Below are 26,928 nucleotides of genomic sequence, written 5' to 3'. Positions count from 1 at the left end.
CTTGCGTGATTTCAACATCATAAAAAATAGTGTATTAATGGTTATTTTTTAAGTAAAACATCGAAGGCAGTTTATTTATTTGTACAGGGTAATTAAAAAAAATGCGGTAAGCTTTTATCTAGTTAATGTCAAATAATAGATCCAATAATAGAATGAAACAACTGATTATTGAAGTTTAATACAATGATGTTTTATTAGTTTTGCTTGGAAATACCTTTTTAGGTACCTGCATAGTTCTTTCTACATACGTTCGTATTATTAGTACCTAAGTATAGGAGTATGCGCTCTTTTGCATTCCCACAATAAAAATCCAACTTTGTTTAGAAAAAAACTTTATTTCACAACAATTACAAACATAAGTACAATCATAACACCTTACATTTACTATTTTGCTTACAGAGTGCTAAGTAGAAAAAGAATTCCTAAAGCTCATACTAAGATCGTTCCTGGAGCTTGTGTAGTTTGTAAACATAGTTGTATTGATAAAAATGTGAGGGGAGAAATTAAATTCACTCGGAGTTTCACTAAGTATTTGGAGAGCACCAAAGATTTCATCATTATTGAGATATATCGTAGTATGCCATTGTTAGGCAATGAGTCTGAGAATGCGCCAGATTGGGATGTACATATTGTGAGATACAGCATCATATTTACAAATATAAAATGACATGAATTAACAGGTGCTGGACGCCATTGGCATTATTTTTATTTTTATATTAGTTATTTTTGTTATTGTTATGCTGTGTCAGCACATAAAGTCAGAAAGGTCTGTAAAAAAGTGAGACTATTTTCTTATATGTAATCATTGCTCAAAAATTGTCTAACCTTCTAATGAAACATTGTAGTATGAAAGTGCAACATCAGTTCATTACAATTGTGTTTGTAAAAATTTGTTTTTGACCAAATTAGTGAATCAGGTTCCAAGTGCAAACAAAACAAAATATTAAATTTATAGATGCACTGATTTCCTGATTCAGTTCAAAAATACAAAATGAACATCTTTTTTGTTTTAAACATAAATTGACCATGTTACAATATGACACTTAATTTGTTTCAAAGGTACAAAAGTTATTTTTTTTCATACTCGGTTGTATAACTTGCCATAGTAGAATTTTGTGTCTATTTTCCATTTCTTTTATATACTTTCACATGGACATTCCTTTTTAATTCACTTAATGACACCGACCTGATATTGCTTTTTCAGGTCCATGATTAGATTTTATAAAAAATTATATTATATAAGTATATTAATGTACAATTTATGATTGGTATTACTTTTATATTCATTAAATGGTTATTATACTAACAAATAAGGGACCAAAATGTTCATCTTAAACATAATCTTTATTTCTTAAGAAAATGTTATGTAGACTTTTTCTTTGTGTACAGTATGAAGCAAATAAATGTGACTATCCTTATTAATCAACACGATATAAGGATGGTGAGATCAGGCTGCCGCACACTGTACATAGCCTATAATTGCAATATCTGTACTACGTCAACATAAGGATGTTATTTCCTGATAAAAAAGATTATAATGTAGAATAACCATTTAATTACATTTATTTTGTTTTTGAGAATATTTTGTATGATTTAATTCTAATATAAATGACAATTATGTGATTCCAAACAAATTTGTTATCATGTTACGTAGAAGTGTTTAAATTTTTGTTCATCAACTTAAATAAAAAGGATGTTTTCAATTTAGCCAGTATTTTTTTAGAGAAAACGGTTAGAACGAATGATATAAAAAAGGTTTAAATTAATCTTACGTTTAGTGTTTTTAAACTAACATCAAATTTAAATCAGTTTGTGAAATAAGAGGAGTGTTACATAACAAATTATATTTACGCCACTGCTTTTTTGTTCCAATCATTAAACTTATAAATCACCATCATATACTTTGTACCTAATTCATACCTGGTATTCTTATTTTAAATCACCGTTATATTGTTTGTACCTATTATAATTATTTTATTAGTCCAATTGACATAAGGCCCTTCAAAAAGGTACGTTACGTACGTTTTTTACTTGAACTTGAATCCATTTGAGAATGTTTTTCGGCACACGGACATATCCGCCTGTGAAACAAATAATATTATGCAATTTTTTTTTGTTTGGCCGTCTTTGTCATATGGAACATGTCATAAAACATAGATAGTAACTAATTAGATAAAAATTCAGCTAAATGGTCATGGTTACACACTGATTATAATAAACTACTAACTACCAGCAGTTAATTACACAATAAAAATTGAGGGTATGCAACAAATTAAGTTATTAATAGTTGGAATAATTTATGTCTTTCTAGAGAAATTGTGCGTTAGTTTATACATTATTGCTACATTTTACATGTCTAATGGAAGAACTCAGTCTACATTTAAATATATAATACAATATACTTACATGACATCGAGTAACTTTTACACAAAATAAAAAAAAAATATAACTAAATGATTTTATTGTAAGATTAAACATGAGAGATTTATTTCAATTCATGATTCTTCAAGAGTTTACAATTTTGCAATATCTGAAAATTGGTCCCTAAAGCCAATGAAAATTTATGACATTTCTGTAAATTAAACGAATCTTAGGTATGTGTGAATGTTTTATTTATAAAAATAATTGCAAAATTATGTACAAAATATAAAAATACTACATTTTACACTACTGAAAAATTCTAGGCCACTTTATACAACCTTACATGTACATCATTATATTTATTTCAATATACATGTATATTACATTTATATCTTAAATATACACTATTGAAAGTTGCTGGGTAGTGAGTTGCTGAGTGGCGATTCCATCTACAAACGTTTCTAAATGATCTGCTTATTTATAAAAATTGCTATTTTTACGCATAATTACAATAAAAAAAACTACATAATATACATTCCCCAACTGCGAAATGTAATATTTGCATCATTTGCGTAAAATTTTTAAGTACGATTTTTAACACATTTAATCATACAAATTTGATAGAAATCGTACTGAAATTAATAGAAATCTTACTGAAAAATATTCGTTCATGAATACAGCAGAATAACCTAATAAGGTATAACGTATAAAAGATTTAAATAAAATTAAATGTATATTAAAAAATAAAAATATATAATATTATTTATTTATCAATATGATTTATATTCTTCAATAATTTTTTTAAAGTGAAGTCCAGTAACCTGTTTAAAAATTAAATAAAAAATTATGATGTAATTAAATTGATATAGATACAGATTATAAAAAATATATACTTTTTAATTGTCATTACCTAAATATAGGTACAAGGAAATTCTGCGGTATTCTTGAACCAAGTTCATTATTACTACATTATTTTTTTAATCAGCGGGTATCAGATCAAGTGTAGGTATAATAATGATAATATTTCAATCGCGTACGATGACAATATTTGTTATCGGTATAATATGCTAAAAACATATTAGATTGTACCATAGCATTGTACTGTATGAGTAGGTACATCTTCAATTAATGTACACTCGAGAGCAAAAATCATTTCTGTTGTTTATTATAACCCATAAACACAACAGCAAAAGTTTCGTAAACTGTCGTCCGTCCGTGTCGGTATAAAAAAAAAAACTTATTCATTCTTTTTTAAAATCAAAGTAGTAAACGTTTATCACCAATTTTTTAAATCGAATGTTCACTGTAAACATTTCACATAAAATGCTACCCGCTGAACTTCAACAACCTACAAAACGAACTAATAAAAAAAAAAAAGAAAAAAAAACACGACTTAACTGTCAGAAAAATCACTTTCGCCGCTCATAACACACCCAGAGTGCTGTATAATATGTGCGGCCGCGTAAATGCCGCATCTGACGCACGTGGTGTAGGACCGCCCGAGCATCATTTGGCTGAGGAACCCGCCCGTGAACGCGTCGCCCGCGCCGTTTGTGTCAACAATTTGCTCGGGCGTCAATTTCTTCACCGGAATGAGTGAAATCTTGCCGTTTTCAACGAGTATGCACGGCTCGCAACCTTGCGTTACGACAACAACCCTTTGCCTGTTCGCGTTTAGTTTCGGCATGTTGGCAATCTCTAACGCTATCTGTTGGAGGTCTGTTGATTTTAAATTGAAGGCTTTCGCGAACGCCTCCGCTTCCTGTAATAGATTAAAGGTTGTTTATAAAACGGCATGCTTTTTCTCGTCTTTGGCCACAGGGTAGATACGAGTCACAACTGTCTTGAAAAGACTGACACGCCAAGTTCAGCTGTTTGGCTAATAATAGAATTGAGATTCAAATTGTGACAGGTTGCTAGCCCGTCGCTTAACAGAAGTATCCCAACTTTATAAGCCTATCCCTTTCGTCGCCTTTTACGACATCCATGGGAAAGTGAGTGGTCTTATTCTTTTTACAATTGGTGCCGGCAATTTCATGACCACAGGGTATAAAAGACTTAAATTGACTAAACATGTTCACAAGGCAAAATACTTCAACTCGCATTAAACACAGGTTACGTTTACCTCCTTTATCGTCTTGATTGAAATCACAGACTGATACACAAATAACTGATTATTGCAGCCTGAGCAGACAATTCAATATTATAGTTACCCCTCTTTTTGGTCAAAATTTAAAGATAGATAAATACATTTACTTTTTAACTCTCTTTAAAGAAAGCCATTTGCAGGTCAGGCGGATTTAGCTGTACATTACTGGTCTGCCCCACTCTTCAATAGTCTAAGACGTACTCAACAAGAAAAACAACATTATTAAATTTGGCAAACTGTAACTTACACGAACATACTTTTTTTTTTAATTTTTCCTTACATAAGTACATTAGTTTTAACATAACATAGGTAATAATGCAATGCGAAGGTTTAAATTATTAAGAAGAATAAGAAATGATGGATTTCATCAAATTTGAAAATAAAATTATTCATTAAACTCACAGCTTCATTGCCGAACATGACGTCGACGTATGGCAGCAGTTTCTCCAGGGGCTCCTTGAAGAACTGCGACACGAAGGGCGCGCTCAGGTTCATACTGAATAAGTGGCCGCGCGCATGCGCGTGCGTCGCCAGCCGCATGATCGACTCGGGACTTACCGCTACGAAGAAACCCTGAAATTGGAAAATTACATTTTACATACATACATACATATACATATGGTCACGTCTATATACCTTGCGGGGTAGACAGAGCCAACAGTCTTGAAAACACTGAATGGCCACGTCCAGCTATTTGGCTTAACGATAGAATTGAGATTCAACTAGTGACAGGTTACTAGCCCATCGCCTAAAAAAGAATCCCAAGTTTGTAAGCCTATCCCTTAGTCGCCTTTTACGACATCCATGGGAAAGAGATGGAGTGGTCCTCTTCTTTTTTGTATTGGTGCCGGGAACCACACGGCACTTATATTTTCATTTTAGAAATTATTTCAATGAATAAAAAAATATTCCTCCATGCTTTATGCTTTCATGATGGTCTGTAAGTGAAGAAAAATCAGCATGTGCCAGTCCCTAGGGAAAGGATAATAAACTTGGGACTTCTTTTTAGGTGATGGACTAGGAACCTGTTACCAATTGAATCTCAATTCCATCATTGAGCTATACCTATGTATAGCTGAATGGGGCATTTAAGTATTTTTAAGACTGTTGGCTCAGTTTACCCTGTAATGGATAAATTTTGTCGTGGTTGTTTACTTATATAAAAAAAAAATTGGAAAATACTGATTTATTTGATCGTTTATAGTATTTAACCTATATTGAGAAAATCGTAATGTAAATGTAATAACATATTTTTATGTAATTCTGTGAAAATTTGATCCAACAATTAATATATATTCATCATTATCATTCTAAAAGAAGTGGAGCCCTAGAATACATACTAAAAAACAAAAAAAAACATTGATAAAAATATATTCTAGAACAAAGTTTCCATCGCATACATACCTACGCGTTATACTTAAAAAAAACAAAACCACTAAATACTTACAGAAGCGTAAAAGAATTTAGCGCCCTCTATACTCTTCTTGCACTCTTCTTTGTCCAGGTAGTCCACTGTGAATTTCTGTGCGGCCGCCAGGTTGGCGCACAGGGATCTGTGTGTGCCGGTCACTAACACCGCGCACGTGCCCGTGGGCACCTCGTTTGTGACTTGGTAGTGGACTGTCACACCGCTTTTACTGTAATATTCGTCCATACTATTATCATCAGTTCTACATTCAATGTGCATTCGTCCACGATTTAGATTTAAGAGATCTATATTTGTAAATTGACGTCCGATGAAAATGCTGTAATGTAGTTTGTTCCGCCGCTTCTTCTACACATGCGCTTTGGAAGCGGTAGTAGTTATAATTAGATTTAAGTTATGTGACGTCAATAAGTGATACCTTGTATCCAATTTTGAAAATAAATCTATTCTATTCTATTATAAAAATAAAATACACGTATTTCAACTTATTTTTTAAGAACAGACGCAAAATTTCGGGACTTACTTTGACTGTGACACAAAAATAGAGAAAATTAAAAAATATACGGTCGAATTGTGAACCTCCACCTTCATCGAAGTCGGTTTAAATGGAACAACTAAGTAAAACTAAAAAACAACTAAAATAGAGAAAATTTACTGAAAAGGTTGAAACTAGATAAAAACTCAATGCGGTGGGTCTTCCAAATTGTATCTTAAGTTCATGGACCTTAAGTTTATGCGTCTGCGCATTCTCTCGTCTAACACCTTTTAATCTCACGGGACCCCAACTCCATGCAAAAAATAAGCTACTAGTTTTAATTTGGCAGCAATTTTTTGTTAAGTAAGTCTAGGTCCAAAGTCCACAAATAAATATATGTATAATAAATTTTCCTTATGACCAAACATTGCACGGTCGAAATCATGAATAGAATCTTATCGTAACAAATCATAAAATATACACCGTATAATAATTATGGCAAGTATACAACTTTATTCCGCCGTCGAGGGAGCATAATTAGTTCAGCTATTATTCACTCTATAAACGTAAAATGCATTTGAATGACTACTATAATAATATGCGCAAGAGTATATTTCACTAGCATTCGCCCGCGGCTCTGCCCCCGTTAAAGCGATAAATCTCTGTTAGGGCACCCACGACCACATATTATGTAACCTTTCAAATTTCTAAATCACGCGGTTTGAGCTGTACATGTCATCCGCATAATTATGTATGTTTTTTAATGTAGACAATGTGCATTCTTCCACGATTTAGATTTAAGGGAACTATATTTGTAAATTGACGTCCGGTGAAAATGCTGCAGTGTAGTTCGTTCCGCTGCTTCTTCTACACAAGCGCTTTGGCAGCGGTAGTATGTAGTATAATTAGATTTAAGGGAAGTGATATCCAAATTTGAAAATAAATCTATTCTATTCTTGAATCATAAGCAATTTTCATACAAGTATAGGTAAATTAACAAATTTTCGCGCACCTCATATTTTATGCAGTATGTAAATAAAGTCTTAAAAATATGATAAAATATTCTGTGACCGATAACAGGAGGCAAATGTTATCAGGCGACTGCTTACTCTCGCCTTATCGTCAGTCATTTACATCATTATTGACTCAGTCAGGAATACGTGGAACCACAGACTAAAAAAGGATACATACATTCTAAAAAAATCCTAAGTCTACGAAAGTCTCCATTGACTTTTACACTCTACGCGAGAACAAAAGTACGAAGTAAACTTTCTCAAATATTCTATATCTAGCGGTAAATGTTTAGAAACATTTTTAACATCTTTCATAAACATTTTTTATCAGAAATTTTTTTTGCTGTACTTTAAAACTAAACGATAAATATTGATTGATGTTTGAATTATCATCTTTTTGAAAGTTGTACTATAAAATATTTTTTTATTATTTATTGCACTTTTAGTATAGCAAAATACATACATATTCAATACTTCAGATTGTTATTGGGAATTAATTGACGGCCTCTGTGACGCAGCGGTAGTGCGCTTGTCTGTGACACCGGAGGTCCCGGGTTCGAATCGATCTTTCTATTATTGGCCTGGGTCTTGGATGTTTATCTACATATATAAGTATTTATTATATAAAAATATTATTATATAAAATACGGTATCGTTGAGTTAGTATCTCGGAACACAAATTTCGAATTTACTTAGAGGCTAACTCAATCCGTGTAAAAAGTCCGGTATATATTTTGAAATTAAAATAATAGTTATAAAGACTTTTATGAATAATATCAGCCAAATCGATTAAAACACAATGAAATCCTCGCTTTGTATTCTGTGATGAAATCCTTTAGTTGATGACAATAAATTCGATTATTTTTTATCGTCCGGTGTAATAGAATGAACAAACATTACGATAATACATACTTATAAAAATAAGATAAGTATCTCTTTCTGTTTGTTTGTTTTTCCTTCACGTCAAAACGGGGCGACGGATATGTTAATTTTATGAGGAGATATTTTGGAACTCATGAGAGACATCGGCTGTTTTAGCATTGCATTTTGGACAGAATAAAAGCTTTTAAAAATAAGAAGAACAATCGAAGAAGAAGTCGAGCGTAAACAAACCATAAGCCTTGGTTACAGTTTACGTCAAAGACCTACAGTGCCCGGCACGTAAGTTGAACCAAGATTCTACTATATGGATGTTGCGCAGAAGATTTTTTAATATGAAAAATTGCCATTGCGCATCCCGGAGTGTAATGTAATCTATGTTCAACTTATACGTGCTGTAATGGTGACCATAATATAAATGAAACATTTCTTGTTACAGCATACATTTTACTTCTTCCCGGCGTTAATCCTAGTTACATCGAACCTCTCTGGACCTCGGGGTGCGGTTTATGTTCACAGCTTACAGAAAGTTATAAAAATTAGCATTACTCTAATCTATCTAAGAGTATCCTGTTAGTAGAGCTTCAGATAACCTTAATCGTTATTACTAACAGTTACCCGGGTTCACTCGTAAGGTAAGGAGCAAAAAAATTGTTGAGTAAAACTTAGTAAAGTTACACTTTCTGACATGAATCAGTTAATGATATTGTAAATCTAACCACAACACTGTCCTTGCATTAGATTACAAGTTAATAAGGAAAATAATATGGCGGATATAAAACCTATATTTGATTTATAGAACTAGTCTTTACCCACAGGCTCGGCCGCGCAATATTAGTGCTACCTACAAAAGCGCAAAATTAGCGCCACCTATAAAAGTGCCTAACTAAGATTCACTCACAAAAGCGCCAAAATTAGCGCCACCTACAAAATCATATAATTTAGCGCCACCTTCAAAAGACTACAGGTGTTTCGCCAATCTTTAAAGAAGATTGGTTCAGTAGATATGGCGTGAACAGTCAATAAACCAACTTACTTTCGCATTTATACGTGACGTGACTATATATCCCTTGCGGTTTGTAGGGTAAAAGTGGTATGTAAGTTCTATGTTGTCAAGGGGTGCACTAAGAGAGAATTTCCCTTTCTAAGAGAAACAAATATTAACTAGATTTTTCGTTTTTACGCAGATGGAGCCGTATTTGTTACTCTAGGCTAGCAACCTGTCACTATTTGCTCTCAATTCTATCATTAAGCCATACCACTTAACGTGACCTTTCAATCTTTCAGATCTGTCCACACCATAAGGGATAAAAAACGTGATTAAATGTATGGACTCTAGTGTATATCTAGTATATGATAAAATTCAAAACACACTTACACCACCCGCTCCTTCAATATCTTAGCATAGTCGTCATTTCCCACGCACCCAAAGTACGTGCACATGTTAGGAGTCTTGAGGATCCATTGCGCCACACGAAGGCTGTTCTGGACGCTACCGCCGGCTATGAACTCTGCTTTATATCTGAAAAAAAAAAAAGTTTAGAAAAGAAAGTTTTAAATTTACAGAATGGACTAATTTGAATTGATTATTATCAAGGTGAAAAGTGTAGAACATAAACATTTAATGGCAAATAAGAAAATAAACTATAGACATAAAAAAAAAATTGTCTATTCCAAAGTTCAAGATAAGGATGACTTGCACTTGAGCAGACATTGCAAGTGTGTGACCTGTCACATTTCTAGTATTATCACAGGGGTGTTTCTACAACATTTTCCTTTCCATTTATGTATATATTTTGCAGTATGCATGTGCACTTTATTGCACCAACAACTTAAAGTTTTCGTTTGGTCAGCTGGTTGACTGGTAGAAAATGCTAAAAGGCTTTTTGTACTTTGTTTTTGTGCAATAAAGTTTTAAATATCTAAATATTTGAAAATGGATTTTTTTTTATTTACGAAGTGATGCAAAGACAAGCAATATTGTTCTCAAATACTGTTTATTAGATTTTTACAGATGATAAAAGTTTTAATATATTTTTTTAAAGTTATGATTCAAAAGTTGATATTATCTGTATCTTAGCAGTTTCAGGTGGAAAGTTTATACTTAAAACCTACATACAAGAGCAAATAAACACATAGGCATCTGAAATATCTATAAGAAGCCTTTTAATTGAATGAATAGTGTGAACCAGTGACTAGTGAAAAGGCAAGTCACTGAACAAATTGAAAGAAATGAAAATAATGTACTGACTCCACATAAAAAGAGGGAAAAGGTAAGAAAGAAGATGAACAATTTATCTTCTACATTTGCACTTAAGTAGTGAGAGTAGATAAAGTTGAAATTAATTTATGTTGATGTATGAAACAATACCATGACCCCATTTAAAAAAAATCTATTCAAAACATATTTTATTACAACAATATAATTATTTATTTCACTTACTTTTCTATGAGTTCTTGGTACAGAGGCATATGTTTTTCTTCAGCCATGATGGCTCCATCAGCTTCAAGACCATACTTTTGCAGAAGGTCTTCACCAACATTTGCTGATATATCCAGAAGTGGATTCCCAATTCCCACTAACAGACCCTTTTGACCACTAAAATAAAATAATAAAGTTTAGTATGTTAGGCAAGGTATATAACAAGATTCACTAAGAGACATTTTAACTGGTTAATTTAGAAATAAAAAGTTAATTGAAGATCAAGAAGAGGTTGCTGTGTCTCAATTAGGCAAATTATGTCTTGGCTGCGAAGGATGCCAATAATAAACTCTTAAATACTTACACAGATGAACCCATATTATGTAATATTTCTTTCGGTTAACTAGTAACGGCGAATATACAATCGCGTTAGGCGATATAACTGCACAATATAGTGACGATATATTAACTGTGGTCGATTCAATCAACACATGCCGTGTTGATATATTTAAAATCAAAAAACGTGCTCCACACTCCCTAGTTGAACAAGAAATGAATGAAATTTGACAGTGACAGTTAAGTCAATCAAATGACATCCAAGAAAGTCTTGTTGACTTGTCAACTTGACGTGAAATGACATATTTGACAGTCAACGTCTTCGTCAAAGCCAACCAAAGAGAAAATATAGTCTCTTTACATGAACTTAGTGAGTAATATTGTTTTTACGACGTGAGGAAGGAAGGAGAAACGGAACGCAGCGTTATCGATAGTGTACCTTGAACCGTCCAATCAGAAACAGTTTTTGCGGATAACCTACAACGAGAAGATCACGTTTTGCAGTCTCCGGCTAGAATCTTCGAGAAATAGAGGTTGGAATAATTAAAATCTTCTCATAAATCCATCATTCCACATATCTTCAAAATGCTTCGCCTGCCTCGTGTTGTTCGCCAGACTATTTCTCTCCAAAAGTCTCATCAGCTTTCAAGATTTTATGCCAAAGATGTGAGGTTTGGTCCGGACGTAAGAGCCCTTATGCTGCAGGGCGTGGATGTCCTGGCCGATGCAGTTGCTGTTACAATGGGCCCCAAAGGCAGAAATGTTATTTTAGAACAGTCGTGGGGTTCTCCGAAAATTACAAAAGACGGTGTGACAGTTGCCAAAGGAGTCGAATTGAAAGATAAATTCCAGAATATCGGCGCAAAACTAGTGCAAAATGTGGCGAATAACACAAATGAAGAAGCTGGGGACGGCACTACTACAGCTACAGTGCTTGCACGTGCAATTGCTAAAGAGGGTTTCGAAAAAATCTCTAAGGGTGCAAATCCGATTGAGATCCGAAGAGGTGTGATGCTGGCGGTAGACGCTGTCAAAGATAAGTTGAAGAACATGTCGAAGCCCGTCACAACACCAGAGGAGATCGCGCAGGTCGCCACAATCTCTGCCAACGGAGACACTGCCATCGGTCAGCTCATAGCAGACGCCATGAAGAAGGTGGGTCGTGACGGCGTTATCACGGTCAAGGACGGCAAGACCCTCAATGACGAGCTCGAAATCATTGAAGGTATGAAATTCGACAGAGGTTATATTTCACCATATTTCATCAACTCATCCAAAGGTGCAAAAGTCGAATTCCAAGATGCTCTAGTCTTATTCTCTGAGAAGAAAGTCAGTAATGTGCAGACTATCATCCCTGCTCTTGAGCTGGCCAACCAGCAAAGGAAGGCCCTAGTCATTGTAGCCGAAGATGTCGATGGTGAGGCATTATCTACTCTGGTAGTAAATAGGTTGAAGATTGGCTTACAAGTTGCTGCAGTTAAGGCCCCAGGTTTTGGAGACAACCGCAAAGCCACCCTCAGCGACATGGCTATTGCAACTGGCGGTGTTGTCTTTGGTGACGATGCCAACCTGATCAAACTTGAAGATGTGCAGCTGTCAGACCTGGGACAGATTGGGGAAGTCGTCATTACAAAGGATGATACTCTCTTCCTGAAGGGCAAAGGCAAGAAGGCTGATATTGACAGGAGGGCTGAGCAAATCCGTGACCAGATCCAGGAGACAACTTCTGAATATGAGAAGGAGAAGTTGCAAGAACGTCTGGCGAGGTTGGCGTCCGGAGTGGCTGTCCTGCATGTCGGTGGTTCCAGTGAGGTGGAGGTTAACGAGAAGAAGGACCGTGTCAATGATGCTTTGAATGCGACCCGAGCTGCTGTTGAAGAAGGTATTGTGCCTGGAGGTGGTTCTGCTCTCCTCAGATGCATTCCCATGCTTGAACAGCTCAAGACAGGAAACTCTGACCAGGCTACAGGAGTTGAGATCGTAAAGAAAGCTCTCAGAATGCCTTGCATGACTATTGCTAAGAATGCTGGTATCGACGGCTCAGTGGTTGTTGCTAAGGTGGAAGACTTGGGACCTGAGTTTGGGTATGATGCATTGAATAATGAGTATGTGAACATGATCGAGAAAGGTATTATTGACCCCACAAAGGTTGTCCGAACAGCATTGACTGATGCTAGTGGCGTTGCATCTTTACTGACGACAGCTGAAGCCGTGATCTGTGAAATCCCTCAGGAGAAGGAGCCGAACCCAATGGCTGGCATGGGTGGTATGGGCGGGATGGGAGGCATGGGCGGTATGATGTAAGCCCGCGACTGATCCCTAATGCATTTAAGACAAAATGACTTTTGGTAGTGTATACCAGTTGTTGGGGTATTGCAAGTTAGTGTCCGTTAAATGTGGAGTGAATGAATAGTTTACTTAATTCTGTCTGATTGTGTTGAACTGTAGTAGATTTATTTAGTTTTAATGCTTGAGCAGCACTGTTATTTTTAATAATAAAATAATGTTTTATATTATATTTGCTTTTTTTACTATCTTCCCCAACTATGGTCCGTGCAGCCATCTATCTCATGAGTACCTACTATAACTCTGAAGTCAAAGGCAGTATGCTGCATACTGCCTTTTGCTCAACGTGTCTAAAAAAACGTATAAAGATGAAGTCTGATAAGTACATACATACATAAAATCACGCCTCTTTCCCGGAGGGGTAGGCAGAGACTACCTCTGATAAGTAGCCAAGAAAAAGGCCACATAATATTTATTAGACTCCTGTTTGTTTGTCACGATTGTGTGCTCCCTGGAGGCGAGCGTAAGCATTGCTTACCTACACAATCCACAGACCACTCTGCACTCCACTACTCTGTAAAGATCATCTAACTAAGATCTCTGAAGAGTATGTTAATACATACATAGGCGCAGTGAGAAAATTTCGTTGAATATTTGACGGCCACTGTGGCTCAGCGGTAGTACGCTTGTCTGCAACATCGGAGGTCCCGGGTTCGAATCCTGGGTCTTGGATGTTTATCTTTATAAGTATTTATTATAAGGGATAGGTTTATAAACTTAGTATTCCTCTTTTAGGCGATGGGCTAGCAACCTGTCACTATTTGAATCTCAGTTCTATCATTAAGCCAAATAGCTGAACGTGGCCATTCAGTCTTTTCAAGACTGTTGGCTCTGTCTACCCTGCAAGGGATATAGACGTGACCATATGTATGTATGTATATATTTATTATAAAATATAGTATCCTTGAATTAATTTCTCGTAACACAAGTCTAGAACTTACTTCGAGGCTAACTCAATCAGTGTATTTTGTCCCGTATATATTATATTAATACCCTTGGTTGATAAGGTCCCCTTGCCCTTAAGAATTTCTTACAAGATGGTGAGGCAAAATAATTTATTAAAACTAAAACGTGATTGAATAAATGTATCATGATCAATTATGGGTTAGGTTCCCCTGCAAAGGTTGCGGAGATCAGATGGGAGCCGCTCGTGTAAAAACCTGACTTACCCAATCCAGATATCGTGGTCGTCAGATGTTAGGAGAGAATCGCCGAATATGCATGAACGAGTAATAAGTGTGGAGGAAGCGGGAGAGGTCTGTAAGCATCGTAGCAAGTGGAAATACATAGTCTCTGCCTACCCCAATGGGAGACAGGCGTGATGGTATGTTTGTAGGCGCACGGACCCGGGCTTCTCCTAAAGTGGTGAGGATGCAAATGGGACAGAGGATCAGATCGATGGCATGCCAGTGTTGTGATGCCTATCCCTAATGGCAAGCCTTACTTAACCTACTTATTACTTGGGACTAGTGGTACGATATGTAAGGTATGTCACTGGGATTAAAAGATCGGTTCCTACTGTTCCTTGCAAATATGTTCAATCAAAGTAGTTACACTAAGAAGTGCTTTAGTCGTCTTCTACGATATCTACACGCAATAATTCGAATAATTTAAGCCGCCGTACACTCAACACAACATGAGAATATGGGTCGTACAGTTAACGAGACATTTATAAATCGGCCGACAGATATTATTTGAAAATTGTGTAAACTCATATCTTTTGTGATAAGCGCTACATATAGTAGGTACCTACTTTTATGTTCTTTCACTAATTCCTATGATAACGAGTGATATTGCTAATTATGTCACAAAATAGGCGTATTTTAGCAGATTAAAATATCTTACTACCCCACCATGGCACCGTATCGGCGTATCATAGTTCAATGTCCTGTGCTGATAAAATGACAGCATATATATCTACTTAATTATACCTATACATAAAGGACACAATGTTAATGATTTCACTATATTCAGAGTCAATGTATCCGACCCGATTACGTAACGCCACGTGGTCTCTCTCGGCACTTTTGACTAGGACCACCGTAGAAGTTATAAGAGGCGACTAAGGGAAAATTCATTTCTATCTATTGCAACTGCAGGGTTCCGTGTGGTTTCCGGCACCTAATAATAGGTGCCATATCTTTCCTAGGAGATTAACAGGTAGGTTTATAAACTTGGGATTCCTCTATTAGGCGATGAAATAGCAACCTGTCACTATTTGAATCTCAGTTCTGAAGCGGGAGTGATAATTCGGCTCGTCCGCCACCAAAGTTGTTGTTGTGTCTTGCGGATGCGACGCTCAACCTTATGGGTTCTAATCTTGACTAGCCTGCCTTAGGGGCCTAACGTGTCGGCGTGAAGCGCCCTGGTACATTGCGGTACCTGGTAAAAGAGATACTGTTCCTACTTCTTCGCGCCCTGTTCCGGTGGGCGCGATGGGGACGGTATCGATAACCTTGCCATCTTGGCAACCGTGATGGGGTCGTCCGGATCGTGGAGGACATTCCTCGGGCGTCGGCGGCGCAATGGGGCGTCTGGTCTTGGTGTGTAGTCTGCGGCCTGGACCACCAGAGGGTTGGGGTGGGTGGCAGCTTTTTCAAAATAGCGCTCCGACACGCCTTTGAGAAAGTCTGCTATTGTGGGGAGCTCCAAGTCCCTGTGCAGGTCGCGTGTTCGAAGACCCAGGGGCGAACCTGTGGCTCTCCGCGCGAACCTGTTTTGGATACGTTGGAGTTTTTCGATGTGGGAGGGGGCTGCGTGTGCGAATACGACGCTAGCGTAGTAAAGAGTCAACTTATTTCTAAGCGACATCTTTGCGTTGCCTATCATGGGCGTGAGTCTGCCGAGGAAGAAGGCAGCTCGGTTTCTGACTTTCTGGATGTGAGGTCTGAAAGTCATCCCACTGTCGAGGGTGACACCCAGATACTTGGCTTGTCTGGCCCACTGAATGGACTTTCCAAACAAAGATATCGGCGTCAGGGGGGATCGGGTGCTGTAGGCTGAAGGCCTGGTGGCACCGCGGGGGTCTTGGGAGAAGAATACTGCCGTACTCTTTTCGGGGTTCACTTCGATCCTCCATTTCCTAAACCACTCCCCAAGTGCGTTAGCAGCTAGCTGGAGTCGTTTGGAGATGGTTTCACTGTGTCGGGAGGTTATATAATATATATGCTTAATTCCGTAAAATCTTTGCTTGCGCGATTTAGACTTCTTGCTGTTTTTGACTGATACGTCGCGTCGCTTGATTTGTTGTTGTGACTTGTGGCGAGATGTCGCCACAATCTATACGACTGAACGTGGCCTTTCAGTCTTTTCACGACTGTTGGCTCTGTTTACCCCGTAAGGGGTATAGACGTTCATGACTATGTGTAACGTTTTGCATTCAATAATTCGAGCTTGGTGAATTTACATACATACATATAGTCACGTCTATATCCCTTGCGGGGTAGACGTAGACAACAGTCTCGTAAAGACTGAAAGGCCACGTTCAGCAGTTCGACTTCATGATGGAATAGAGGATTTGAAATAAAATCCATACTGTTATACAACTTTAAAAATATTTACTAAAAATAGTCATTTGTAACCTTACAACAATACATTATATATTTAAGGCACTGTCATAAACATACAAGCTATATAAATATCTGGTCTTCGTCTGAATCTCCAGCACCGTAAACAAAACGTCTTCTTACTATGTTCTCATCAGGGATTGCACTATCCTCCACATTATTCTTACATGGAGTTACCGGGTACCTCACTGGGCCTAGCCATCGTCTACCCAAGCCAAAATTCCTAGGCAAAGCGACAGACTTGCAGGAACCGCTCTTCACAGACTTATCTAAGCTGTTTAAAGATGACTGAATGGATTTTAAAGAAGATTTTTGCAGTAACAATTCTCCATTCAAATAATTGTCTGGAATTTCGATATCTGACGGTATGCTCAAACTCAGTGGACGGCGTTTCGGTCTTGCATCAGGGAACTGTCCCCTCCACGTATTGAACTTCTGAGATTGCCGCTTCTGAGGCGTTGTATCTTTTGACGATTCCCCCGTATCTGACTCATAAACTTTGTTCTCTGATAAACATTTTTGTAAATTACTATTTGGTGTGCTCTGTCTACTAGTGTCCTTCATTCTCTTTATAACTTTCTCTTTTGTCAATTTTATGAGAGCATAAACTGTCTTCAAAGCTTCTTCGTTTAGAAGCTCGTCATCTGTTATATCTCCATCTAAGGCACTCGCTACACTTTGACTTATCTTTTTAATTTTAGAATCTGATTCGCCAAATGTGTCTCCTTCATAATGACTGTCAAAACTGCTGCTTTTCGTCGCGTTCTGCAAAACTATTAGTTCTACAGTCTGCGGTGCTGATTGTAACATACGTAAAGCTTTCTCATATTTAACATTTAATAAAGTCTTGCCATTAACAGATATAATTTGATCTCCAGGCAATAGTTTTTTACACAAATCAGCCGGGCTTCCAGCAGTTATAGATTTAATGTACACATTACCATCCGATCCCTCCGCAACTTGTAAACCTAAGGCGTTCATAGGATCCCTCTCTAACACGGCAGTAACAAAAATTCTTTCTCCTTGTACACAGCCCATATTATCTAACTTTTCAAAAATAGATGAGCTCAAACATGATTCATTAACACCATTATAATTGAAGGCGTCGTTGTAAACTTTAGGAGATTCTAAAACATAAGCGGTGGGGGCACTAGAGATGTCTTGGTTGTAATGTCTCTCAGGTAACAACTTCATGCTGTTCACATCGCACTGTCTTTGCTCCGAGCCCAAATCGTCGGAGTCGCTTTGCGTGGTGGCCAAGTCGCATTCAGATCTCGTACAATAGCTAGATGTTTTACTCACGGCAGATCTACTATATTTACTATCTGATGGAGACTTCATTCCATTAAAAACTCTTGTCCCCATTTTGACCCCACGCCTTCTTGGAAGACTACAACTTTCTGAAGATGAAAGGCCATCATTAGAAGAATTTCCTTGCGCATTTTGATTTGGCGAGTTTAAAATACTATCTTCATGTGGCTGAGGCGCTAGTATTTCTCTTAACAATTCTTCTGTATTCGGTTTCTCGTTTTCTTTATCTTGCAATTTTCTATCACCAAAAATGTCCATCTTGAATCTTCTTCTCACTGGTCTTCTAACTCTCACTGGGTTTCTAACAGCTAAATTGTAACTGTCTTGGTAGTTACTACAATCTGTTTGCTGTGGACTATCACCTTTGTACGGGCAACTCATTTCGCCCGATAAGTAAGTGATAAAGTCCTCTTTTGCATACAATTTTAAATACAATCGGTGATGGAGCGACGCGAGCCAAAATGTAAAATAGCTCTTATTGTCTGACATTTTTAACTTATATTTGATTCCTATTTTCGATAGTCCTGAATAGGCATTGGGTATAATGTATAAGCTCTTTTTATTGAAGCAGAATGTGTGGATATGATGCCATGGAAGACTTTGAAGTACTATTCTGTTCGTGTTATTCATTGACTCATCAGAAACATGAGTGCTTCTGGAGTATAGAGTTATGCCACGCGGACCAATAGACAGCCACACGTCTCTGCAAAATCCATCTCTAGTGGCCCAAATAGCCGAGTAAAAATGGGCTCCATAATCTCTAAAAGTTTGAGCTAGGGTTATATAATTAATTATTGCTTTATTCCGATCCAAACCACGCCTTGATTCATGGGCTCTCTTCATACGCAACTTAATGTCTGACATGTTGTTTGTGATCACAGATTCTGGTAAATAATGTTCTAGTAAGAAATAATCGGCTGTGCCGTGCTCTCTATATGAAAACTCACCAAATTCTACATGTAATGCGTAGCCAGCCAACAAAATGAGATTCTGAATTGTTGACGTCATCTGCCCTTCGACAGTCGCCCTCCTCAATTGCAAGTACACTCTGTTTATCCACTCACCAGTCTGAATATTATTAGCAATATTTTTGGGCAAGAAAAATTTAATTCTCAGGAAAACAGTAAATGTTATACCCTCTTGATCTGATTTATTTTTCTTACAATGACTTTTGTGCCAGTTTTCTGGAGTAACCTTTTTAATTTTATAATCATCTGGTAAGAAGACAAAGTCACCGCCGATCAAGACAGCTATTCCTAACATGAAGTTATGTTCATACTTCTCATTGTGGACTAATGCTTCGAACAACTGTCCAGCCGTTATAGAATTTGGATCACAAAGAACCTCGACTCTTTGCCCATTGAGTAAAACTACTGTTATGACTCTCTTGTCAGATGCTGATAGAGAAAGGTCCATATGCTTTGCGGGTTGTGAAGCTCTAACTATAAACTCTGGGCCTATACAGCCTTCTTTTCCTCTTAAACCTTCAGCTTTGTACAGCCTAGACGCCGCTCTCTGAACCGGCTTACCTCTCCTGAAATTTGATGTTAACTGGCCCGTTTTTAATCTTAACTTCTCTTCTGTTATAGCCACCATGGACACAGCATTAGTCTTTATCGGTTCTTCAATTTGTGTGCTGCAAGCTATGTTCAGAGTGGAATGAGCATTACTCAATCCTCCCATTCGGGGTGTGTCAAAAACATTGAACAAGACATTTCTTCGTTTGTTCTGCAGTCTGCAACTCGGGAACGGGTCTCTCTCATCAGGAGATTTGAGTAAAGAGATGCAGCTTCTAGGTCTAGTGCTAACTTTCAAGTCTGTGTTGGTACATGCCACTTTGTGGCGTCTTTTGACCTGGTTTTCATCAGATTTCTCATGATAATCTAGGATGGGACTGAGAGCAAGCGATGCAGCTGAACAGGAGCTGCGTCCGGAATCCTCATCACAGGCGTGATGCATATTTCTGGAACAAAATAATTGAAACCATATATTTAATTGTTTATTTAAGTACTACTATTTGTAACTAGTTGTAACCAATTACTTTTCTAATTACCATACCACTTGAGTTAATATTTTCTGAAAGATATATTGTTTTTAAAATAACTTTGTAGAGACCTAAGATTCTTAGCACTCTTTATTCTCACCTCCATTCCCTTAGTCACATTTTACAATATCCATGGGTAAAATGTGAGTAATTTGCTTGATCCTTTTTAACAATATGTAATGATTTAATGATATGAAATGATTTAAATTATAGAAAAGAAAAATACCTTTTTAAAGGTATTTTGTAACCTTCTGACATTCACTGATAAGGCTGATAAAATGCCAGAATAATATTGTGGGAAAATTTGACTATTACTAGTAAGAGGCAATGTCAACACGCCAAGAAGAAATCTGCTTACAAATTGATGAATTAGAAAACCTTACAAACTACTACAAAGTACTTTTACCAACCTCTATATCATGAATGAGTCATTGTCAGGTTTTTTTCATGCTTTAAAGATATTACAAACATTTAATTAAAACAGAACTGTGGGACTTAATAGGAATGATATAAACACATAAACTTATGTTTCTTATTCTCAATTAATTAAAAGGTATCTGTAATCTGTAGGAACTGACTAAACAACTAACATGATCAATTATTATGACAAGACTAATACTTATACTAGTTCTAAGAATATAAGACGACTGCGTATTAACTGTAGTAGCAATATAACATTCCACAAAATCTTTAAACATGAGTTTATTTATGCATACAAACGGACACTGTTTATTCAAATGCGCATTCTTGTCATCGGGATCTCACGCTATGAATAGAGAAAGTAAACAGCTATTGTCTCAACGTTTGAGCTAGCTATTATGATTTAAGATATTACGCATGGTTTAATAAATTATCTTCCGTTGTAAAATGAAATAATATAATTCATTGATAAATAAATTACTTACCTTGTTTGATATTAGCAGTTCACATTTTACATACTATAGATTTATCTTTTTCTCTGATTAACTCAAATAAAATTCATCACTTGTTTTAGAAATATACTGCAATGTTTCTTTCTACATTTATTTAACCAAAAGAAAAACAGATATAATTCCGCGTCAAACATCAACGAACAACAGATAAATCAGAAAAAAACACAAATGAATCTTTTTTATTATTTTGACATTTGGTTGATTGGTGTGTGTTGGTTGATTGGGCAAAGTTGGCTTCTCATCACAACCTATTTGACACGGAATTTATTAACAGTTTTAATGGAAGAAGTGTCTCAATTTAGTTCATACAGAACCCTTGACGCTTACTGACGTCAAAGTTTCTAAAACCATAGGAAAATATTGACGGTTTCCAGGTCTTTGCTAGAAATAGGTGAGTATGAGGGCACAGCTGCGTGCTAAAGTTAAGACATCCAGACGACGACTAGTATAGATTCGTGAGCCTTAACTTTAGCACTCTGGGCTTCATTCGCTTCGTTTCTGTAGTGTTTAAAAAGTAAACATCAATCAACAGTGTCAATCAAGTCAAATTTGTCAAATTGATATTTGATCTCACTTGACAGATGACCGACAATCTAGAAAATTTGTGGTTGTTGTGTTGCAGATTTACTAACTCAACTAAATTTTTATATATAAGTATTATCAAATCAATAATGCCCCACGATTAGATATTTAAAAAATGGCTACATTAGTGCAATCTTATGAACAGCAATATTCTGTGCTCACGGCAGATATCACTGCTAAAATTGGCCGCTTGAAGGCAGGTCACGAAGGTAATATTTTCTCGATCGTTAAAGCATCAAACATTTTGAATTTGATGGTAAGTGGTTACCCGTAAATGCCCTTAAATCTGTGGTATGAAATTCGTGGACATGCAAGTTGCCTGAGTTGCCAAAACTAAAAAAAACTACGTTACAAGGTACGATGTAGAAATGGCTGTAAGCTAGACATAAATATATGCAAGGCTTCGCTCTCGTGGCAATTTCAAGAAAAGTTAGTCAGTTATGTTAATCCTGAATCTATCTCTTTACCCTATAACATCACTATTATCCAGTACCTTTTGAGTTTATGAACAAAAATATTTTTTTCAAACAGTGTATCAAGTCACCCAAACTCATCGCAAAGCCCCTATGGTATAGAGTTCTATGCAAGGTAATTTGACGTGTGACTGACTGAGACTGCAAATTATGTGTTTGTTTTTATGTAGAATTCACAATACATATTTTACCAAGACTTATATTGATTTCATATTATAAGTTTCAAATAGATTGATTAATGACTGGTTAAGAAGGATCAAGACTTAAATAAAGAAAATAGATTTTAGATTAGGCATTTGTCTTCCATCTCACCTGATGGTAAGTGACAGTGAAGACTAAGATGTTACATATATTTATTACTTTTGTTTGAATATTCTTTTCTTTTTCCAAATAGAGAATCGTGATCAGCTGTCCAGAGAGATCCAGGCTAATTTCGAGGAAGCAAATGACCTGGTAAGTTTATTTAAGTTTTGAAACTTTATAAATTATGAAAAGTAGTAATTGTTCCGTTGCGACAGCTTCCATTAGCTTAGGTTTTATGCTGGTCAGTGTGCTGTGTCTACAGTGAAGAAAAATATAGCTGCTACTCGTACTTACTCGCCTTTCCCTGGCAGATTGCTAAAATCAATCAGGGGTAATGCTACCTTGTGTAAGGAGCTACTAACTCAAGGATGCAACATTTTATTATAAATAGTTATAAGTTTAAATAATTTGAAATAAATTATAATCATTTTTTTTATATTACTCTAGCTGGAACAATTGGAATTGGAGTCGCGGGGCGCCGGCGCGAGCTCCCGGCTGGCCGCCTACAGAGCTGAACTGCAAAGGGTCAGAGAAGAATATCGCTCTGTCGTCAACAACTCTTCTTCATGTAACTATTTTCTTAAAACTCCTCTGTCAAAAAGCGCATGTTATAAATTTTCTTTGTCTTAGGGTTTTGATCAAGTATACAGGGTGTTTGGTATATCGCATTTCATATTACACATATATGTATTGTACATTTAGTCATGCCTATATCCCTTGCGGGGTAGACACAGCCACCTTTAACTGTATGGCTTTACAATGGAATTGAGAATCAAGCATTTCATACTTATGAACATAAATACTTAGTTTTATAAAATATAAAACCAACAATTTAATAGCCAGTTTAAAAGTAAAAATTATCAAAATAGTGCACATAGTAGCAGAATGTTCAGACACTCGCTACGCGCATCGTGTGGGGTAGACTAAGTCATGAAAAGACTGAAGGACCACATGGAGCTGTCCGGCATATATACAGGGGGTATAATTAAAGTGACCATACGTCCCGCTTTCGGCGGGATTGTCCCGCTTTCAAGCTGTCTGTCCCGCTGTCCCCAACGAGAGCAAAAATGTCCCGCTTTTGCAAGCAAACCAAATTTTTATACTTATTTTATATCAACATTGCACTCAAATCTCGCTGACGAGAACAGTCAGTCAAAAATACTAAATGTTTATACTGTTTATACAAAATATTTATACTGTTTTATTATATGTATAGATAATTATTTATAATTGACTTATATATTAAGTATATAATATATTTTTTTATTTATATACAAAATTCCGTAAGCGTCCCGCTCTGACGACAAAAAAAAAATGGTCACGTTAGGTATAATATATATTTTTACCTGTCTCAACAGATAACATAGAAACTGACGAGGTGTACGACGACTGGGGGGGCAGCGACCAGCGCACCAAACTCCTGGACAACACGGAACGCCTCGAGAGGACTGGCAAGAACTTAACCGAAGGCTACCGAGTTATATTGGAGACGGAGCAGATTGGAGCTGCGGTGCTGCAAGATCTTAATATACAGAGGGAGACTATACAGAGGTCGAGAGGACGGGTCAGTATTTACATACCACACAACACACTCACAAAACACATTTGCACCCAATACATATATTAAATATCAAATCTTTATTTTTTCCTTCTCTTTTGTTGTAATAAATGGATTAGGTGCTAAGATTAAGGAAACACATTATATAAATGTTTTCTGGAGGTGGGCGTTGAGATCTGCGACACAGTTTCATAACTTCTGCAGATGTCATCGTTATCCTATGTTACTTAAATTGTACTTGTTTTTGTTTCCAAATAAAATATTTTTCATTTTCATACATACATACATAAAATCACGCCTCTTTCCCGGAAGGGTAGGCAGAGACTACCTCTTTCCACTTGCCACGATCTCTGCACACTTCCTTCGCTTCATCCACATTCAAAACTCTATTTATGCAAGCTCGGCGGTTTCGGGCACTTTTGACCTGACCCTTTACCAGGACGTCCTTAATTTGATCAAGACACGTTCGTCTAGGTCTTCCCACTCCGACCTTTCCCTCCACACTCTCCTTGTATATCTTTTTAGACAAACCTGCTTTTATTCATCCTCTCCACATGACTGTATTTATAGAATAGAATAGATTTATTTTCAAAATTGGATATAAGTGATTTATTGACGTCACATCGCTTAAATCTAATTATAACTACTACCGCTTCCAAAGCGCATGTGTAAAAGAAGCGGCGGAACACTACACTGCAGCATGTTCACCGGACGCCAATTTACAAATATAGATATCATGGGAAAGAGATGGAGTGGTCCATTCTGTCTGGAACCACAAGGCAAGTAGTATAGGTGAACAAACACTTTACTGTAAACCGCATCAAAATCGGTTCAGCGAAACGCGACATAATCGCGGACTAGCATAAAGATTAAACTGAGAGCCACTATATTTTTTAAGGCGGTAAAAATTTTTTTTTTTTTACTTTTTTTTAGCTACGTGAAACAGACGAGCAACTGAACCGGTCTTCCCGCCTCATGAGCTCCATGATAGTGAGGTCCCTCCAGGACCGGCTCGTGCTCGTCATGGTGTTCCTGCTGCTGGGTGCTATGCTCTGTTTAGGCCTCTACTTCTACGTCACATAGATGGTCACATTTATTGGTATTCTTATGTTCCGCTCTGTCGTGAAAATAAATACAAAATGGCGTCGATAAGTTAAGAGGTAAACGTTATGAGAATCTTTAATAACGGTCAAAGCAATCTTTGATTGATTAGTTTTGAAGATAATTTGATAAAACATAACTTAGTTAAGAAGAAAATCAGTCCAAGATGGCCGCCCTCACAAAATGTCGGAACACATATTTTGACACGACTTATTTGTAAACGTGACATAATATACTTCAAATTCAAGGTGGGCGCTATACTTTTAACTATATTGTGTCTGTTTTCCTAATCTTTTACTTTAATATTGTCAAAGTTACTTAGTAAAAACAAGGAATTGGACCAGTCTAATCTCGTTCACATCGATGTCGTAAAAGGCGATTAACGTGTTATCACGATAAACACTCAAGATATCACTATTATTATGTTCTAATTGATAAAAAACCCAACAATCAGTTATTCTGATTTTTACCAATTACCAATACTACGATAATTTAGAGATTATCAAAGCAAGAGTGAATAGGCACTATTTGATGATGATGGAGGTCAAACGCACTCAAATCTATTATTATCAGAGATCGGAATTGGTAGATTGATTTTATGTACTTGCATCATGAATTACCATAGAAAGCATAACATAGATAAGCCTCTTTTCCGGGATTCCATTTCAGTACTTACACTTACAGTAAATTACATTGTCCGCGAGTAACATAGGACTACAATTTACGTGAACGAAGTCGGGGGAAAACAGCTACCACTAATATATTCTTCATCCCACTTGTAAAAATTCCGGAAAAAATGTTAATAATTTACAAATCCGCAATCCTGGACGGAGGCATGTCCATATTAATATATACGTTTCAGTTCATTGACCCCAATTCAATCTACCTATTCCGATCTTTAATTATTATATATACTTGTATGTATTGTACAAAGTTATTTGTTAGGCCTGGTGTGTTCGTTACTAAGAATTACTTAAAAACATTCCTAAACTAAGCTGTTGAATTTGTATGTATTTAAACATGTTAATATTTTTAAGCGGTCAATGTCATCACATTTTGCAGTATTTAATTATATTTTGCGTCCGTTCATTAAGTACTATACGTTTTTTTTAAATTAAGATTACGCTTATAACTCAATCAGTATCTTGAATGTTAAATCAGTCTCGTAAGCACACAATCGTACAAATAATACATGCGAAAGTTTGTTTTGTGTGGATATATCTTTGTGACTATCTCACGCAAAATCCACTGGACCGATTTTGATGAAATTTATTACACGTGGTAGAATATGACCTGGAATAATATAATAAGTACTTTTATTCCCAAAATTCCCAGTGGAGCGAAACCCCGGGGGGCAGCTAATGACATCTATTTATGATAAACTTCGTTTATTTTTGGGAGTAATGTAGTATATGTATTCCATAAACAATATATAAACATATGCATTATATATTTAATAAGATACACTACCTTATTAAGAAATAAGCAAAGATCAAATACATTTTTACCTAATTTTATTTATTATAGTCATTATTTATTATAGTTACAGTTAAATATTTGAGGTAAATATTGGACAGTTTCAAAGTAAGTTTTAAACACAATGCAACCAACTACGTTATTCACAGCTATTTTTTATGTTTTAAAGTCCATT

General features: G+C 36.3%; 4 protein-coding genes and 1 long non-coding RNA gene across 5 annotated transcripts; 3 read left to right on the top strand and 2 right to left on the bottom strand.

Moving 5' to 3' along the window:
• Positions 1 to 397: 397 nt before the first annotated feature.
• LOC106134549 (uncharacterized) lies at positions 398 to 11,286 on the bottom strand. The gene is made up of 6 exons (XM_060948725.1): positions 11,090 to 11,286; positions 10,747 to 10,902; positions 9,682 to 9,825; positions 5,958 to 6,147; positions 4,913 to 5,083; positions 398 to 4,123 (listed from the first exon to the last, which is right to left on the bottom strand). Exons 1-6 carry the CDS (start codon positions 11,101 to 11,103, stop codon positions 3,755 to 3,757), a joined length of 1,044 nt encoding a protein of 347 aa, XP_060804708.1. The 5' UTR covers positions 11,104 to 11,286; the 3' UTR covers positions 398 to 3,754.
• LOC106134560 (uncharacterized) lies at positions 8,006 to 9,727 on the top strand. Its single transcript, XR_009657217.1, has 3 exons — positions 8,006 to 8,585; positions 8,743 to 8,938; positions 9,591 to 9,727. It is a non-coding gene; the product is annotated as an uncharacterized LOC106134560 (long non-coding RNA).
• A 203-nt stretch (positions 11,287 to 11,489) lies between the features above and the next one.
• LOC106134538 (heat shock protein 60A) lies at positions 11,490 to 13,577 on the top strand. Its single transcript, XM_013334628.2, has one exon. It carries the CDS (start codon positions 11,647 to 11,649, stop codon positions 13,363 to 13,365), a length of 1,719 nt encoding a protein of 572 aa, XP_013190082.1. The 5' UTR covers positions 11,490 to 11,646; the 3' UTR covers positions 13,366 to 13,577.
• Positions 13,578 to 16,969: 3,392 nt separating this feature from the next.
• LOC106134529 (tyrosine-protein phosphatase non-receptor type 13) lies at positions 16,970 to 20,243 on the bottom strand. The gene has a single exon (XM_060948909.1). It carries the CDS (start codon positions 20,241 to 20,243, stop codon positions 17,037 to 17,039), a length of 3,207 nt encoding a protein of 1,068 aa, XP_060804892.1. The 3' UTR covers positions 16,970 to 17,036.
• Positions 20,244 to 21,848: 1,605 nt separating this feature from the next.
• LOC106134511 (vesicle transport through interaction with t-SNAREs homolog 1A) lies at positions 21,849 to 26,477 on the top strand. Its single transcript, XM_013334593.2, has 5 exons — positions 21,849 to 22,051; positions 22,710 to 22,768; positions 23,066 to 23,186; positions 23,977 to 24,182; positions 25,110 to 26,477. Exons 1-5 carry the CDS (start codon positions 21,958 to 21,960, stop codon positions 25,257 to 25,259), a joined length of 630 nt encoding a protein of 209 aa, XP_013190047.2. The 5' UTR covers positions 21,849 to 21,957; the 3' UTR covers positions 25,260 to 26,477.
• Positions 26,478 to 26,928: the final 451 nt, after the last annotated feature.

The sequence above is a fragment of the Amyelois transitella genome, chromosome 17 (genome assembly GCF_032362555.1).
Source record: "Amyelois transitella isolate CPQ chromosome 17, ilAmyTran1.1, whole genome shotgun sequence".
Lineage (NCBI taxonomy): Eukaryota > Metazoa > Arthropoda > Insecta > Lepidoptera > Pyralidae > Amyelois > Amyelois transitella.
This window is presented reverse-complemented; position numbering and strand designations above follow the sequence as displayed.